Genomic DNA, 20256 nt, shown 5'->3' on the forward strand with positions numbered 1-20256 from the left:
CTTTCATATGACTAATTATTATGAACATTTCAACTGCACTATCTACAGTGGAAAAACCTATTTTGTTCTATTGAATAATTTTAATTTGAAAATGATGTAACACAGAACTTTACATTAAAGACTGACCAAATTAGAGCAAAGTTATGAAAATGTTAGAAGCAGCTTTTTGCCTACAATTATAGGAACAGTTGAATTCAATGAACAGATTTGTGAAAATAAGGAACACACAGAAATGAGAAACTTCAGTATATCAATCACTGGCAATAACACTGAAACAGTTACAGATACTACACTCAGCAGCTGCACATAATTAAAAGGAAACTTTTTGTAAAAAGTGCTAGGAGATATAATTAAACTTAAGAAGTTCTCATGAATGCTTTGAGCAAACATATTAAATCAAAGGATAGTCAAATTACCTCCAGAAACACTTTTCAATAAGAAAACATGATACATCATGACAATATAAACTGTCAAGATAACCAGAAGACACTGACAACCTAGAATATAAAGTGCACTCTTAACTGAATGAGGCCGCTTTGACATAGGGAAGAAAGATTCATTTAACACAGGTCAAAAGAGCAGCTATCCAATTCTACACTAAAATGGTGTAAGGTATGTGAAGTACAAACATCTGTGCAACTGCGATTTTTCAAAACCAAGTGCTAAGTTATGAAGTTAAAACAAATTCAGAGGCCTGTCTGAAAACAGAAAAACGTACCTCTTACTTCAGCATGATGGACTGAATGATGAGAGAGAAAATTTGATGGCTTTTGCGAATGAAATTAGAATTAACAGAACCTCAGTCGTTAAATATCTTCAGAATATGGTATAAAAGGATAAACTTATGGTGCCAAACATACTAAAGGTGTAGCAGAAAACTTCTATTATGGAATTTAAAAAATTCCACTGTACAAAACAACTGTGTCTGAATACAAATCTGATGAAAACTATGGGTTGGGTAATATAATCATCTACACAGAACCACAAGTAAAATGATGGCAGTAAAAATGAAGTTCCTTAGAATGAAAAGCTGCATTAATGACAAAAAAAAGTTCGCAATGAGACAGTAAGAAAGTACCTGTGATTAAACTATGCATTGGTGTTTAGATATTCATAATATTTTGAGATATGGAGAAGAAACGTATCCCAGATAGATCCCAGATGGGGAAGGGAGTGATGGAGCAAGGAAAAGTTGACTGGGTCTGGAGCCTCAGCAGAGGAGGTGTGGAAAATAACAAGGAATAGCAAGTATATAATGACAGGAAGAGTCACTATGTGATGCAACCACACTAATGAAAATAATTACAACCACAGTAGTACAATTGTAATTATTATGTTAGTACTGTTACAGTTATGATGTTAAACATCCCACTGTAGAAGCATAGTAAATACAGCTGGCTGTGAAGATCTGAGCATTTTCATAATTCTCACACTTTCTCTCAATTTGTTACATTGTATAAATGTTATTCACTGTAAAATGTGACCACACACATCTACCTGTATTTCAGAATGTTTCATTCATTCAGTAGGCACTGATTTTTTATCTATCAAATGATCTTTTGTAATGCAAATATTTCAGAATTTGGCAACATTCTCATGTCAATTGTCATTGCAGCTGGAAAAAATACAAAGATCCTTCCAAAAATGTCAAAAATTCAAGAGTGGAATTGTGTGACTGCCACTGACCTTAGAGCTGCAGTGCATTTTAAAACAAAGTTACAGCTAATAAAAATCACGAACGCTATCTGATGCGAAATAATTTTGCACTGCTTTCTATTGAACTGACGGAAAGTTAAATGAGCACTCAAAAATGCTCCCCACTTGTCTCAGCAAACCTCGAGAGAAAACAACCCGCTGGATATATAACTAATCCTGTTTGCTCTATTATGTGTAAGCATCTCTGCGTGTCAAAACAGCACTGAAGCCAGAGAGAAGCGACGCACAAAGGCACAGTGTGAAGTGAAGAGTAAAGCATGTAGCTACTACACACAGGACTGGAAACATGCACAACAGAAGTACTGAAAAAATAACAAACAAAAAACAAAGAAAAAGTTGCGATGCGTTGCGATGCGCTTTTTGTCTGTCTCTCTTTCTCTTTCTCATGTTTGTCGGCTACCAACCGAATGCTCTACCTGTCTTACCAGCGGAGTGGCCATAATTATGCCAATTCGGCTGAGAACTGCTGGCAGTCGCTGGAACAAGGACAGAGAGAACCAAACACGTGACACACACAAAACCGTGGCTGCAGAACACACATGAATGAAAAGTGTTGAGATCATAGGGTTGCCAACACTACAAGGTGGCAAAATTTTAAGGTCAACATGCTCTTCTCAGCAGCAAAATTTAACAAGAATATTTTGTAGTGATTTTGCAAGCAATGCTGTTGAGGAACGAGAGTAGGAAAAGAAGTCTGCTAGCATATACAGTGACAGCTACCGTATTCTAGTTAAAGTTACCTGCAGCTCTTGTGTGATATCAAAAACTGCTTGTCTTGTGAAGCAAAGAGTGGTGAACAGTTAAAAGAGAAGTGGACTACCACCATTCTTGTGCTTAGACAGTGCAACATTATGACAGAAAACATGAGTTGTTGGCAACCCTATTTAAATTTTCATCGGGCACATAAAGAATAAGTTTTATAAAATTTGTGCAAAGTGCTCACAAAATCATTTGCTTATTTGATGGCACAAGGCCTGTGAATGTGTGTGTCTCACAAACAGAATAGTGACACACAAGCTTCTGTATGTGAATATGTGGCTGTTTTATCACGTCACTGAAGCTGGCACACACAAAGACACACACACACAATACTGATGGCAACACTTGCGTCTATTCAAAGTTTATGTATTGTAGTATACTTATTGTGTTGCTAACAATTTACGATTATTGCACTCAAGCTAAGAAACAACATTTATTTTTCCACTATATATTCAAACCAAGGAAGTTTATGTACTGTAGTATACTTATTGTGTTGCTGAAAATTTACAATTATTGCACTCAGGCTAAGAAACAACATTTATTTTTCCACTACATATTCAAACCAAGGGTATAAAATAATTATAATTGTAAAATGTGTATACTTCATCTAAAGCACATAAGGAACTTCAGCTTTTGGGACACTTTTTCACAGTCATTAAATTTACCTAGATTTTTCGTGTAGATTATTATGAAATACGTGTATCATATGAAAAACACTGCTACATGGCTATCAGTATAATAATATGGAAAATCATAAGCAAAAGGCTGGTAAATTGGCTCTTATGCAAGAATTTCAGAACAATGATGCAACCAGGAGAAGCAGTTTAATTTTTTACTCTACACCCTGAGGAAATGCCTTGTTCACAGAAAGCGTACAGCATAGAAGAATGACTGATAAATGTACTCTTTTACTGGCTTCTTGACTACTATAGGTACAAATGAAACGGATAAGTAGATGACAATGAAAGAAGCAAATAATCATAATAAATATAGGTCCTGAAACTGATGGTTTTCCCAATATGACGAATGCACAAGTGCAACCGTGCTAAAATTATGACTCTGTCTAAAACTACATTTATTTTGAAACACTGCAAGTGCGGTGTAAATTACAAAGTGATACACTGCCCTCGTTTGATTTTTGCATCATTCCAGATACCTAAGTAACGGCGAATAGAGTACTGGTCAGAGCTTGCCAGTACCATCACCTCACAGATCCCGACTTCAACCTGATGGGTTCTTTTGTGTGGGGATATTTAAAGACTTCGCTGTATTCCAGTTACGCTGATAGTGTCAATGAACTCTGGGAATGCATTGTGGATGGTTATCAACACATTTGCAACACGAACGGGATTTTTGAACATGTACGGACATCAATGAAAAGACACGCTGAAGCCTGCCTTCACACGAACAGTGGCAAACTGGAACTCTTGTTGTAAGGAGTGTGACCTCAAGTGCATATTTGCAGTCTGGACCTTTGAGGACTCTGTCATAAGGTGTCTACGTACTCAGTCATAATACATCATATTGGGGAAACCACAGATTTCCAGACTTTGTGTTTATTAAGATTATTTTGCTTTTTCATTCTCCTCTACTCACCCCTGTATAAACATACCTCTATCTATGTATGACCTCATAATCTAGTTAGACAGCATTACAGTACCAGTCAGTTTATAGGCTTTACTTTTTGATTATGCAAACTGAGTAATATCATCTAGTAAATAACCTTTCTTTAATTCATATTTCAGTTTTTGTTTATTGTAGCTGGACCTCCATTGGAGTGTCAGCGACTAATATGCAGTTACCAAACATAAAAATTATAATGACTGTGTTGCCTTCCAATTATCAGTGAGGCAATGTAGAAGATGAGAAACAAAGGAATTCTTTAACTTGTGCTACTGAGCAGCACAGTGTATAATGCTGGCTAATTTCGAATTGTGTACATACTTGTCATTAATTTTCCATTCTTATACAAGCAATCAGATACTTTCTGACAGTTTAGAAAGGGTCTCAGCTAGGGGCCCAATGTAGCAATTGCTCCAGTACTAATGCTATTAGATAATGAAAAACCATCAGAATCTACTGCAGCTGAAGAAAAATGAATTTCATGTATTGATCCAAAGTTGTCAAAAAGCAAGTGAAGTGTTTTGTTCACTTATAGACAAAACAGTGGCACAGTTTCTGAATTAGTACATATGTGCAAGTGCAAGAGGTGCCAAAGAGCTATTGACAAAACATCCTTGGTAACAATCACATTCAAAATGCACAAGAAGATGGAAGAGGAGCTGTACAAACAGAGCCCGTGTTCTAATTGCATGAACTATGTAAGCATTCCTCCTATCACTTTTAACTTCATTCTCAGTTGCTTATTTATTATTTAGTTGATATTTTGAAAAACAGTTGTTTCTGCACATGTGGCTGTTTTGCACATGAAAAAATGAGGAAGGGCATGCTATGCAACAATAATATTGTGTAAAGTTGGTAATTAGACTTATTGTAGAAGCTCCTTCACAGTCATAGGGATTCTTATACACACTAATAAAAAAATAAACGATGCACAATGAAGGAGTTATGCTAATTGGTCACAAATTGATATTCATCAAGGTACTGACAGAAAACACAAAACTGTAAAATTTGGCAGCTGAAGGGTGAATGTCTGCTGCTGCAGCACAATTTCACCATGCAGCTGACAAAGATAGTAACAGGGGACAAGTCAATAAAAGGGCATAAAGTCCTTGTGAATTTCATTCTGTGTACTCAGTTGATAAGTAACTATGGCTCACGGACAGGCCCAAGAGTACTATGATGTCAGCATCTGAGAGACGATTTGTAGTTGAGCTCAAAGAAGCCAATTGGAGTACCCAGTAAATCGCTTGACATTTGAATAGGAGTGATGCCACATTTGACAATGTTGATAGGAATGGGTGAACTACACCCAAACACAGCATCAAGAACGAAGCAGTCGACCCAGCGAGATGACAGAAGTGAGGACTGAGTGTCATCAAAGAGGCACTCACAGCTTTGATTCATCGCTGTCATCACTCTGGCATGCAACCGGTGGCTCATTAAGCACAATTGACTGTTGTCTACCATACGGTCCGATGACCAGGTGTTATGGTCTAGGGTGCCATTTCTTTTCACACTGGGAACTCTTTGGTCATCGTCTATGGCATCCTTATAGCACAATTTTCTTGCCCTTCATGGCAAGCTGTCTTGGGTTTATATTTCAGCAAAACAATGCCCGCCCAGACGTGGTGACCACTTGCCTTCGTGCTTGCCAAACCCTACCTTGACCAGCAAGGTCAATGGATCTCTCCGCAGATGTTTTGGAGCGTTATGGGTGGGGCCCTTGAACCAGCCCAGGACTTTCATGATCTAAGGTGCCAATAGGATGGAATTTGACACGATATCCCTCAGGAGGATGTCCAATAATTCTATCAATCAATGCCAAGCCAAATAACTGCTTGCACAAGGGCCAGAGGTGATCCAACATGTTATTGATTTGCTCACTTTGTCAACCTGTTTCTCTCGAATAAATCATCCAGTTTTTGAAAAATTGTAGACATTTGTTTGTTTGTACATGTACAGCACATCTATCTATTCCCATCCCCTTTTTTTAAGATAAGTTTACTCTCTAGTGGCATTTGTGGTTAAAAACAGGAATGAATTAAGGTAGAACTGCAAAATTTACAGTCACAATACTAGAAGCAGAAATAATTTCCATATAGATTATGTGTGTCCATCAGACTGGAGCTTTATATTTCTATGGAAAAGTCTATACAATAGAACACACTGCCAGTAGACACCAGACAGGAAATTGAAAATCACCAGATATTCAAATATAAAGTAAAAGAGTGCCTCATTAGCCACTCCTTCCACAATTTACCAGAATATTTTGACTCAGTGATGCTGATTTTGCGTATTATGGCTTTAGACAGAATTTGACTTTGCCAGTATACAGACAGCTGATAGTGACCTGTGTAAAATCACATAACTGCTTAATCTGAAGTATCAGGTGAAAGTAGCAACTGAACTGTGGCTTTTCAGTTTTGCTGTTTTCCTCCAAATATACGTGTACATGCGTAAAGTAATCTAGAAATAATTCCCATGACTATCAGTATAAGCAGATCAGCACTACACATTCAGTAATTAGTTCTCAGCATACCTTAAGAAAGTATGGAGAACTGCATGTTTGCCAACAGCTGTACAAATTTATTATTTATTTTTTACTGGTTTTGCTCATAGTAACCAATTTCACAGGAAAACTGAAAAAAAAAAGACCCAAAGAGTATTCACACAGAATAAAACAAATATGTTGCCAAGTTGACCAAGGTAAACATGTGCAAGTACTTACAAACAAGCTGTACATTAGATGGATATGTAATTCAACTTTCCATCAGATAAAGTGAAAATCATCAGAGTCATAAAATAATTTACAGAACCACATGTAAGAGGACATGATTTCAATACCAGCACAAAACTGACTTCATTAAGGTTAAACACAATGATCATAGTGAAGTTGTTTTGTGTTGGTTTCAAACTCATGGCCTGTTATACACGATTCTATAAATATTTTATTACCCTGATGATATTCAATTTATCGAACGAAAAGCTGATTGCATATGTACCTAGCGGACGGCTTTTTTTGAAGTACTCCACATGTTTACCTTGATCAACTTGACAACTTATTTGTTTTATCCTGTGTCTGCATCTTCTGCTTGTTTTTTGTTGGTATAGTCTTCCTGTATATATGGCTGTTGTGGGTGAAACCACAACAAGCAATTCTTCAAATTACCAACAGTTGTATGTGTCACCTCATTAAAGTAACTTGCAGCAGCTATCTTTGTATAGCTTGCCTTTTTCCACATCCCTGATGGCTATCCTTCATGACAGTATTTATTAAACCAGATGTTTTAATTACACGAATGCTTGTTCGCATTTACTAGCACTGAAGTGAAGAAACTTATCTGTACAGATTCACAAACACATTAATTTTCCATATTACCCTATGCCTTTTCACGAATGCTGAGTAACCGTGATCAGGTTACTATACATATAGATCCATCAGTGTCTTGCAGTACATACATTTAAAGACTAAATGACACAACATCTGGCATCACATTTATCTTACATATAATTTTGAGCTTTTCACTACAGGAAACAAAATATTCAGTCCAGTGCTAAGTTAGGAAGTAACAACAGTTTAATGCCAAAACTGATGTAAGATATGTCTTCAGCCACTGATTATTGGACATAGCACACAAAAATGATGGAGGCTGCAAATCTGAGCCGGCCCAAGTGGCCGTGCGGTTAAAGGCGCTGCAGTCTGGAACCGCAAGACCGCTACGGTCGCAGGTTCGAATCCTGCCTCGGGCATGGATGTTTGTGATGTCCTTAGGTTAGATAGGTTTAACTAGTTCTAAGTTCTAGGGGACTAATGACCTCAGTAGTTGAGTCCCATAGTGCTCAGAGCCATTTTGCAAATCTGAGCTTTTATTGATTTGAGAGTCTTCTTTAGTGACTCTGCAGAAAAGCCTGTGTACCTAATGCTGAACTTTCAAAAATGTAATAGATAAAGTATACATGTGACAGAAGAAGAACATCCATTTACCAGCTGTTGAAACAGGAAAACCTGGAGCACAGATGAAACACACACAAATTTAAAAATACTACTTCTGTCATTTGGAATTTTCCAAAATTCTTTCATCAGGATAAAGACAGACAGCAGATAAAGGTTAGGGCACATATCCAGATGTTGGAGGATAGGTAAAGTCACTCATAATACTGGATCAGCAAGGACTTCAAGATACAGTGAATGAGAGGAAAGGAGCACTGATTCACATAGATTCATTCATTCTTTTGTTAAATTACTGTGTCAGTCCTTCTGCAGTTGTTCTTGCAGGAACAGCTGGTATGTGGACAGTAATCTTCAAAGTTTCAATTTTTAAATAAGTAATTTTTTTAAAGTGTTTATCGTCAATTTATTTCGTGAAGCAATATTCTTTTAAATGCAATAAACTACACAGTGTCATGCACTTAAAAAGGTTCACTGCAGCCTACATAGCCTCTGCTTTTAGCCATTATAGAAAAATGAGAGAGGCAAGACCAATGTGAAAGGATGCCAATGAAACTGATTACTACTACATAAACGATGACTTAAATCTATAATAATGTCTGTGATGTCAAATGAATAATAATAAAATTTACTAGCACTTAATTTTCTTAAATATTTTTTTTTGCAAGATTTTCAGTTAAACAGAATATAAGATTTTACATTACCTAGAAGAAAGTGGGAAATATTTGAAAGCTGTAACTGAAATTGAATGTAATGCAGAGGAACAAAAAGGTGTCAGAGATGTTAGATTATAAATGGTGACTACCAATACAGCTACTTTTCAATACAGTAGTAGAAAGGATACATTGATAAACCTCTAATTTATGAGTGCATTCTTCATTAAAAGTTTCATTGGCTCCATTTCATAATTGCATGCAGAGATCATAAAACATTAAATTCGTGCAAAAGAAGACACCAGTAAAATTTCTGTGTCACAATAATGTTGCTTTCCTTCACAACACTACAGCAAATGGCAGAATGTTGCTTTAATTTTAAGTGATCTGCACATTGTGCAGACTTTTCTTCTGCATTAGCATTAAGATTGCAAAAAGATGAGTGAGTGCTCTGTTACTATGAGGCAGAATTTTATGCAAATTGGAAAGTGTTTCCTGTTGCTTTTGTTCAAACAGCTACACTTTTTTCATACTCATATGATAGCTTTCCTGTCACAGGTAGCAGGAAAAATTTCATTCTTCTTATATAATAACTAGAATACTTAACATACAGCAGAGTGCTAAGACTGATAGCTGGACTGTACGATTTTCATGTAAGTGACGGTAACCAAGTGCACGCCAACAGTCCAGAAAGTTCATCAGTGTAGCACAAAGTTGTGCACAGGAAGAAGTAACAGTTTTACAAAACTAACAACAAAGGACACAGGTATACGAAATGAATACTGAAGTTTTTTCACATTAAAAAAGTAATCCTGAAAAAAAAAAAATCTTGTCTGATGTATCTGACTTAATTTTACCTTCCAGAAAAATCAGAATTATCAACGCCCTTCCTTTTGAGTAAACTGAAATTCCACTATTGCACAGATTGAAAATTTCCTCTGTATTACCCACTACTTTCTTCCTTAATTTCACAAACTATTTCAAATGAAATACAAATTTTTAGTAACCACAACTTGTGATAAGTTTGCTATCTTTTACTTCAGTTTCACTTATGTTAGGGTTTTGAGTCATAAGCATCATCAACAGGCATTAGTAAGTATACAACAAAGAACATAAGTATACACTGATTTTTGTAATGGTAGTGTTGTCATGATATGTGCTGAGGATTGACATAAACTGTCTAGTCTGAGACAGAAGCACAATGTGCCTTTGAAAGAATATTACTTCATGCAAAGTATATTGTAAATTTTTTACAAGAAACTGCTTTAACAATAAAGGGTTAGATGAGTCTGTTGATCAAACACATTTCTAAAGTATTTCTGTGATAGATCTAGTAGTAAGAAAGTAAACAAAACATGGTTTCCTACTACTCAGGAATAGATAGTTATTTCATATCGATGTATATCAAGCATACAACTCTTCTGACTGAGGTTTACTTGGAATAATATTAGAGAGTTCCAAATAATAATGCAAAGAAACGATCCAGTTTCAACAAGTGTGGTCTACACTTTGGTAATGCTCCAATCAATATTACAGAGGAACAGTACTAAATTCACAAATATAAATGAAAGTAATTTCATTTCATAAAGCTTAAAAGTATAAAAATGCATTTGCCAGATATGAAAGATATGCATGTATTTCATGCAATGCAGCATAGGCCTGCAAGATGCCAAGCACTGGCTCTTACTGAAAATGATTTTAATGGTGGGTTTCTTACGTGAGTATCACGACTGCGCAGCCTTTTGCATTTCTGTTGCATGAAAGTTTTAACATAACATATTGAAATTATGCAATGTTGCAACCAATTAACTAGTTGTGTATGAAGTGGTAAGAAATGGATCATTGAAATTAAATGTGTAAATGCAATAGCAACACTGAATGCTATTAAAAACCAGATAAAAATCTGAACAAATCAAACCTTGATAACTGCTTGTGGACACTAAATCCTCATAATTATCACACATGAACACAAAATAACTAAAAACTGTCCCTCTGAAGGGAACAGAATGGATTTGGATAAAAGATACCCCACAGGCATAACCATTTCAAAAAAAAAAAGTTTACAGGAATCTGTTAAGATGTAGCATCCAGGTTATCCATTGGCTTTTTTTTTATCAAAATAAGGTCTAGTTGAAGATAGTGTAGTCTATAGATTTAACAATTAAAAAAAAACCTTTTTAACTGAGATGATCAGTTTGATGTTATTCATAATCTTTGCTTTTGTTTTGTAGTGCAATGCAATCATACTGCAGTAAAACAAAAGTTGTAAAATCCCATCAGTAGCCTCTGTTTTTGAGGCATAACTGTAGTGAAAGATTAAATTGCTATTTACATAGTGGACAGTAAATAATAAATTTGCCATACTGTAGCATATAATTCCACTCTTCTAGTGTTCTCCTGATAACTCCATCCACCAAGAGTATCCTCCTGTTTTATACATTCACATCTTTTCATACAGGTACACTGTATTAAATGATTTTAAAGATCTTTCTAGATCCCTGTATCTCTTTCAGAATATAAAAATACAAACAGAATGCCCATTTGACAAAAAAGAGAAAGATAAGAATAATTTTTCCTTTGGCCATACTGCTGCAGGAGAAATTACTATGTTTATCTATCATTAGCAGTTAAATTTTCTTCGGTCTCTACTAACATGATAAAAAGGAGAATATAAAGGTTGAAGGAAGAGTGGCCTTGCAGAATTGATGGGCAAGAATGATTACTTTTAATTACGTAAGTAACTAAAACATAATTTTTAATGGATAAGAGTAAGTCAGCAATTAAGTTACAAGGGTTGAACAGAAAGTAACGCACCACATTTCTTTTCCAACAATTCTTTATTGAACATAATGAGATTTACACACATGAAAGAATGGTGTTTTATCTACACAGCCTATTTTTCCACATATCTCCAACCCATTTTATGGCCTTCCTCCAGTGCAAAACAAGGGCATGTATGCCCAGTCAGTACCAATCCTTGTCCTGGTGGTGGAGCCAATGCTTCACTGTGTGAAACACCTCCTCATCTTCAAAATGTCTTCCACAAATGGCATCTTTTAATGGCCCAAACAAGTGAAGTCTGAGGGGGCTAGGTTAGGGCTGTAAGGTGGATGGGGTAACTCTGTCTAACCCTCTTTTGCGAAGTGTTCAGCAGTCCTCAGACTGGTGAGGGATCAAGTGTTACCGTGTTACAGCAAAACATTTCCTAGGTAGTTGTAGCACTGAAGTCACCGGAAGCGTGTCTTGAGTTTTGTTAATGTGTTGACACATATTTCTGAATTAATGGTGCTGCCTCTTGGCATCACATCAATGAGAATCACACCTTCACAGCCCCAGAACACAGTGATCATGATCTTTGCAGCTGAAGCAGAAAACCTGTGAAAGTTATGCAAGCTTTGTGCATGAAACACATTTCAAGGACTTTCAACTGCTGATAGTGAGTATGCAATATATATGATGGAAAAAGCAGAAAGGCACTGTGAATAAGGTAGGAGAAGAAAATTTATTGGTGCAAACAAGAATGAATGGGGTCAATGTAAATGTTCTGACCAAAAACTGTGCCGAAGTGTTTACCAAAAATACAAAATGATTCCCACATTGTGAACTCCAATAATAGCAAATTGTTTGAGCTTTCAGACAGCTATGGTCATGGACTTACAAGTAAGCTAAAAGAAACAACTAAAACATAATTGTGTGGTATAGTGAAACCGGGAGCTCCACTTGGCGAAATTAAAAAAAATGACTGCATCCACAGAGATAAAAAATCTGCATGATAAAAGACTTTCTTGTAATTTTGGGAGGTGCAAACAATGTCTACAAAAATGAAACAGCGAGTGCAACGCGTGATCTTATACAGTGTCTGAGAAACCTCACTCACACAAACATAGTAATGGTCAATATTCCACATCGCTATGATCTTGTAAGATGATCATGTGTTAATAAGGAAAAAAAAGTGCCAACAATCAGTTTGCAAAAAATCTGCAGACATTTTAAAAACGTGGTATGTGTTGATATAAGCAATACTGGACATAGATTCCACACACAACACGGACTTCACCTGAATGGCTTGGGGAAAGAATATCTGGCAAATCTTTGATAACCAAGGAAATAAAAAAACTGCCAAAAAAATTCAACACCAAAATGATAATTGCATTGCACTTCAAAAGAAGGTAAAAGCATTTGAACCATTAGCACCAGCAAAGCACGTAAAAAAAAGATGAAGTGTTAACAGAAAGAACAGTGGACAGCGATTTTAATAACAAGAGAACTACAGTTCCTCACCATCCAAATATTATTTTAGACAAAAACAAGAAAATCAAGAGACTCCAAGTTCACAAGAAAACACAACAGTAGTGGCAGAACCAACATCTGAAGTGTCAGCAACAGCATCACCATCAACAATAACAACAACAACAGAAATGGCTGCATTAAGTACCATATTTACTCGAATCTAAGCCGCACTTTTTTTCTGGTTTTTGTAATCCAAAAAACCGCCTGCGGCTTAGAATCGAGTGCAAAGCAAGCGGAAGTTCTGAAAAAGGTTGGTAGGTGCCACTACAACCAACTTCTGCTGTCGAATATATGTAGCGCTACACAGGCATGCTTTGTAGGCACAAAGATAAATACTGGTGCCAAAACCTCTGCGTCAGTAAATAAATTAAAAAAAAAAAAAAAAGAAAGGTGGAAGACGAGCTTTTTTTCTCTGCCCCGAGTTTCGACCACTGCATTTTCATACATTATCCAACGAAGTAAATACAAATTCCATATTGTTCATCTTCAAATGTAGCAGAATTTCAATGTACTACGAAAATCCGACTAGCAAGACTGTTTAGGATATTTGTGAATATGGCCAACTCTTACGTTCTGAATTTTTTCCTACCTGTGAGAAGAGATGGTTGCTAATAGGAACCTGATGAAATGTGAATCACATGCAGTATTCTCTTCACCATAAGAATAATACGAATATAAACATTTTGCCATGTATTCTTTCGCGTTTGCTGCTATCTCATTTAAATCCTGTCTGCCTAATAAACTACGAAACTAGAGTGAGACAACAGCAAACGCGGAAGAATAAACGTATCGTGTAATGTTTATATTCGTATTATTCTTATGGCTAATAGTGATACAGTCAGAAATGAAGCACAGCAACTGACTAGATTTTTAAATCTAAGATGACTCTAATTTCTGTGCAGAATTTGATGTACTAAAGAAGCGGCCGCAAAGATTTTCAAACGGAGAAAAATTTTCGCCTAACTCTCGTTCAGAACATGTTCTATCATACGCAGTCTATTATTTGGTTCTTGTGGATCATTATCAAAGAAAGCAGCAGTGTAAGTAACAACAAATAGCAGTCTCTTGCCATTGTTTCGCTAATGAGACGATTCCTCTCTCTCTCTCTCTCTTTTTTTTAAGTTGTAAGCGGCGGTAGCGCGCACAAAAGCAAGCCGTGCCGCAAGCGGCGACAGGCCGTAAACACGCACTATCGGAATGCAACAAACAATGCATGAAACAGTACGGTAATGCATTTTCAGCTTAGAGTGACGTGAACACCTATAACAAAGAAAACAGCACTTATCAGATCAAAACAAAATAAGCAATCGATTCAAACCAGACGGAGCACGTGGAAAAGGAAGGGTACTCATATAAATACGGACGGAGCGCATGACGCATAGCAATGGCTACCTGGTAAAGCTTAACTGCTAAGCTTACGACTTGAACCAAACTACTGTCGCTGTATCGTCATTCATTCGACGTAAATTGTGTCTCCTATTACAATGGACCAACTTTGTTTCGATATGGAGGTGCGGCCTAAAACTTTTCTCTCCCCTTGAATTTCGAGTCGCAAATTTCAGGTGCGGCTTAGATTCGGGAAAATTTTTTTCCTTCATTTCGAGTCTCATTTTTTAGGTGTGGCTTAGATTTGAGTGCGGCTTAGATTCGAGTAAATACGGTACATTAGCAGCAGCACCAATTGCAGTGACAAGCAACTCGCCACAGCTCAATGCACAGGTATTCCCCGAGAGGTGCAGGAAACCTGTCCTTCTTAAGGATTTTTGGTATTTCACCAGAACACGAAAATGAATATGACAGCTCAAAGTGTAAATAAAATTGTGACCAGTTCTCACCCTAGTCACATGCATATTTTAAGTCTAAATATTCAGTGCCTTAGAAATAAATCACTAGAACTTGAGATAGCAATGAACAGTGCAAACACTGACTGCATGTGCATCATGGATCATTGCTGCAGAACTTTTGAACTAAGTATAATTAATATTCATCCATATAAGTTGGCAAGTCAGTATTGTAGAAAAAATGCCAAAAACAGAGGTGTATATATCTTTACTAAATCAAGTATCAGGTACAAAAGAAGGTGTGAAGCTGAATTATTGAGTGTGGAAAATCATTTTGAAGCAGCAGCTATATAGTTGTATGAAATACAGGGAAAAGTCGTAGTCATAGCAATATACAGAGCACCTACTGGGGACACTGACATATTCTTTAATAATAATAATAAAAAAACACTGCTTAATATTCTTTTTACTGAAAGAGCCACTGTAGTCATCTGTGGGGATTTCAACATAAATCTTATGAATGAAAGTAGGCTAAAAAATCAATTCCTAAATCTATTATGTAATTTCAATCTGTTTCCACACATACACGAACCCACAAGAATAACATATAATACAAACAGTCTTCTAGATTATATATTTTCAAATGTACAACCCACAGAAGTAGAAGTAACAAATACTGATTTGAGATTATCAGACCATAATGCTCTTGTCCTCAAAATTCCTTCAATGCCACTGCAAGGGAAAAAAGTACTTCATGTATAAAAGAAAATTTTCCATTGAAAACTGTGTAGAATTTACAAATATCCTGACTAGTGAGTCCTGGGCAGAAGTGCTGTCCCTAACAAATACGAATGATGCTTAAAACACTTTTTTTTTTTTTTTTTTTCAATTTTCATGGGATATTTTGAAATGTGCTTTTCAAAGAAACTGTCAAGAATCACATCATATCACAATACAAAGCCAAGTTCTTGGATCACAGTTGGCACCAAAACTTATTGTGGAATCCTGAAGAGACTAAATGCAAAATTGAAGACATCTACAGATCCACAGTTCATAGAATATGTTAAGAATTACAAGAGAATATATCAAAAAGTAATTGCCAAGGCAAAATTTATGAGTAATGACAACTTAATAAGACAGTCTGATAACAAATCAAAAGCCACACGGGGTATTGTGAAGACTGAAACAGAAAAGAGATGTGAAGACCAGGATATCATTCTCAAAAACACAGAAAATGTCAATATTAAAAAAACAAGATTTGCCAAATTACATCAACAATTATTTCATAAATGCAACAACTTCATTAAGCTTGAAATTTACAAACCAAGAAAAACATGAATTTCCAAAAGCTGCTTGTAGCACAAGGACAGATCCAACAGATGAACATGAAGTGTTCAAAGTAATAAAAACCTTGAAACCTAAAATTTTAGCAGTAGTGGATGGGGTGCCTGCTTATATCATAACAATGGCAGCTGCACAAATCACAAGGCCCTTGGCATACATAGCCAATTTACCATTTAGTGAAGGATTGTTTCCAGAAAGGATGAAAATGTCAAAAGTGAAACCTTATTCAAAACGGCGACAAGTGTAAGGTAGAAAACTATTGGCCAATATCCCTCCTTCCAGCATTTTCCAAAATAATAGAAAGATTAATAATTCACAGAATCAACAAATATCTAAATGACCATAAGTTACTAAACAGAAATCAGCATGGCTTCCAGGCAGGTAAAAATACAGAAACAGCAGTAATGTGCTACACTGAAGAAATAATCAAAAATCTAGAAAAAGACAACAGAATAGTAGGAATAAATTTACATATCTCCAAAGCATTTGACATTCTTTTAGAAAAACTGGAAGCATTAGGTATTCATGGGACAGGGAAAAAGTGGTTTGAATCATACCTACAAAACAGAACACAGATAAAGGGCTGATGTTAGATTACTCCACCCACAAAATAAATTTAGTATCAGACGGAAAAAAAATGTGGAAATAGGAGTGCTGCAAGGCAGTAGTCTACGTCCCTTATTGTTCCTTGTCTACATAAATGACTTTCACACCTCAGATCGGCTCACTGATGACACTAGTGTGAAAATAGGAGCACCAAAGCAAATGCTACAAACAACTACTGATCAAGTAATAAAGAATATCTACACTTGGTTCAATGCAAACTGGTTGACATCAAATGAAAATAAAACAAATTATATACAGTTTGGGAAAATATGTCAAAATGTAAATCTTGATCTGTTGTTGGGCAACAAGGCCAAAGGCAGAGTGGCATCAACAAAATTTCTGGGGATTCATGTAGATGAAAATCTTAATTTTAATGATCATGTAATGAAACTTGTGCAGAAACTTCATTCAGCTTGTATTGCTCTTAAAATTATTGGAAATGTTTGTACTGCAGAGGGTGCCAGGATGGCATATTTTGGCTATTTTCAGTCTCTTGCATTATACGGAATAATATTTTAGGGTTCCTCCACTTGCCGTCTAAAACAAATCTTTCTGTTATAGAAGAGGGCTATCCGAATAATAACACACAGTCATCCACAGATACAATGCAAACCCTTATTCAACAAGCTTAAAGTTCTAACAACACCTTCCTTATACATATACAAATGTGTTTTATATGTTATGGTCCACCTTGCAGATTTTCAGACAAATGCAGACTTGCATCACTACAATACTCGAAATAGCACAGTACTCCATACTCGGTGAACGAAGAGAACACACACACAAAGGCATGTGAGCCATATGGGTACAAAACTCCACAACATACTGCCAGCCAATATCAGAAAGTTAGAAGATAAAAACAGATTTAAAGTAGAATTTAAAGAATTTCTACTTGAACAATGTTTTTACTTGGTAAATGACTATTTAGGCCAACAAATAATTCTGATAATGTTTATATTAAGGCAAAACCGAAAACACTGTCTTTCAGCCCCTAAAGTTTCTGTTAATTTTTTAAATCTGATGGACAGCTGTTGAGTGTGGTAAAGTCTTTACTGAATTATTGTAGTGAATATAAGGGATTACTGGTTACGGAAGACAAAAGTAAAGCCTTAGAGCAAACAGACTATGCAGTTACAGTACTGTTAGTATACAGGTATAAAAAGTTGTACTGTGTCTTGTATGACCAAGTATTATTCTTTGTACATTTTCTTGTACAATTTTGTAGTATTATTCTTTGTACTACTTAATTTAAAATTTTGTATGTTCATTTTGCACAGATTGTTTTCCATAAATTAACATGTACTTTTGGACAACATCCCTACAATATTTATTGTCTATGGATGGATAAATAAATAAATAAAAATAAAGTAAATAAAGCAGTTACTTTGAATTTTTTCTTCTGTGGGGAGTGGGAATGGTGCCATTCCATCGACGGTCATTTTGTTTTGGGCTCAAAATGTTGAACCCAGGTTTCATCACCTGTCACAATTTGGGACGAGAAGGCCTCCCCCTCAGTTTCAAAACATTGCAACAAAACAAGACAAAGGTTTTTCCTGTGTGATTTGTGATCCACCGTTGGACACCACAGGACCCATCTTGCATACATTTTTGAATATCCAAGACTGCGAAAAATTGCATCCACGTGTCCTTTGCTGATCGACAGATGCAGCACCAACTGTTGAGTTGTAATACGTTTGTCCACATGAATGACAACATCAGCTTGCTGCAACATGTCAGGTGCAGCAGCCGTTAATGGCCTCCCCAATCACTGCAAATCGTGGAGCTTTGCCGAACCACCTTCTGATGACCTTACTCTCAGGGCCCAGAGACTAACTGTACTTCTGTTGACAGCAGATGCTCCAAAGGCTTTGCACAAGCATTTGTGAATATTACCCTCAATTTCTGTCTCTGCAGTAAGAAATGCAATGATGCCATGTTGCTTGTAATGTACATCACCTACAGATGCCATTTGAAACTGTCCTGCAGCTATGCTACCTATCGGAAGTGATGGGAACTTAGTGTGCTTACTCAGGAGACTTCAAATAATATATACGTAATGTTTTGCATTTGTAGCATTGTTTTCAGCTGAGAAAAAAATGTGGTGCATTACTTTCTGGGCAACCTTTGTATAACAAGACTTGGGGAACTACAGATTTGAATTTCACTAGGTAGCAGTAGCAGGCTGATGAGAGTCTTTGACAATTATCACAAAACAACTTTTATAACAGAAAAACTCAGTTTTGTGGTTTTTTATGGTACTCACAGGCACTGAAGGAATCTAAGACAGAATAACAAGACTTGTTTTAAAAGTAAACAAGAATTTTCATAGTTACTCAAGTCAATGCACCAGCAGGCTCATACTCTGGTGAGGTGGCAGAGGACCTCTATGAAGAGTTACAGTTACTGATAAATGACAACAAATCACACTACAAGATGATGCTGGAAGAATTTAATGTGAAAGTCACACAAAAACTACAGAATGTTTCTTCTGTGGGAAAGTTTTGTTGCTATATCATCAATGGCTGAGGTAACACACTAAAAGTATTTTCCAAGAACAACATGCTTATCCTTAACACAATAGAATAGAAGAAAGCAAACAGAAAATAGGTTGGCAATGACCATATGAAACTAAAAATGACAAAGACAATATTTTATCAAACATCTGTGACAATCTTAAACCATTTCAGAACTGAAGTGATCACAGACTACTAAGATGCAAACAAAATAAAGGTAGAATACTAGGTGAAAAGAAGAAATTTCAACAGGAAAGACGTCAAATGAAAGAAGTCAAAGGAAGAAAGTAGATTACAGAAATTTCTTTAAGAATAAGCAGATACCTCATATAAAATTAACAACAAGGACAGCATCTTAAGGTTGTAAAGACTGATAAAAGGGGCATTTATTGAATGATGGTATTTATGCAAACACAAAATGCAATTTAAGGTTAGGGAGAATAAATAAAATTTTAAAGGTTGCCCATGACTTAGTAATTCTGTCAGTGACAGCAAAGACTGAAAAGATCAGTGGAATAGAATGAATAATGCCCTTGAAAAGATGTTGCAGGATGAACATAAATAAGAGTAAAATTCAAGAGTGTAGCTGAATTAAGTCAGGTGATGCTGAGGGAGTTGGATTAGGGAAAAAGAGATGCTGAAAGTACAGACAAGTTTTTATATTTTCATACCAAAATAATTATTCATGGCAAAAGTAAAAATGAGATAAATTGCAGACTGGCAACAGCAGGAAAAGTATTTCTGAAAAAGGGAAATGTTAAACATTTTTAGAAGGCAACTGAAGGGTTAATTTTTCTGTGCAACACATACATGAAACACATTACTCATAAGCAGAAATCAGGTCATAGTTAATTTTGTATCAGATCTCTTCATTTATGAGGGTTGCCCAGAAGGCAATGCACCCCTTTTTTTCTCAGCCAAAAACATGCTATGAATGCAAAATGTATGTTATTATTTGAAGTCTCCTGAGTGGGCGGGCCAAGTGTCTGTCACTTACAACAAGCAGCTGCATGACAGTTTCA

At 36.1% G+C, this 20256-nt stretch overlaps 1 protein-coding gene across 1 annotated transcript in view; it reads right to left on the bottom strand.

Moving 5' to 3' along the window:
- LOC126215068 (glutamate-gated chloride channel) overlaps positions 1 to 20256 on the bottom strand; it is a 438289-nt gene that overhangs the window by 55793 nt on the left and 362240 nt on the right. Inside the window, exon 11 of the mRNA XM_049941716.1 lies at positions 2133 to 2192. Within this exon, the coding sequence (XP_049797673.1) occupies positions 2133 to 2192 (60 nt within the window). The remainder of the gene's footprint in view (positions 1 to 2132; positions 2193 to 20256) is intronic.

Source organism: Schistocerca nitens, chromosome 12 (assembly GCF_023898315.1).
Source record: "Schistocerca nitens isolate TAMUIC-IGC-003100 chromosome 12, iqSchNite1.1, whole genome shotgun sequence".
NCBI lineage: Eukaryota > Metazoa > Arthropoda > Insecta > Orthoptera > Acrididae > Schistocerca > Schistocerca nitens.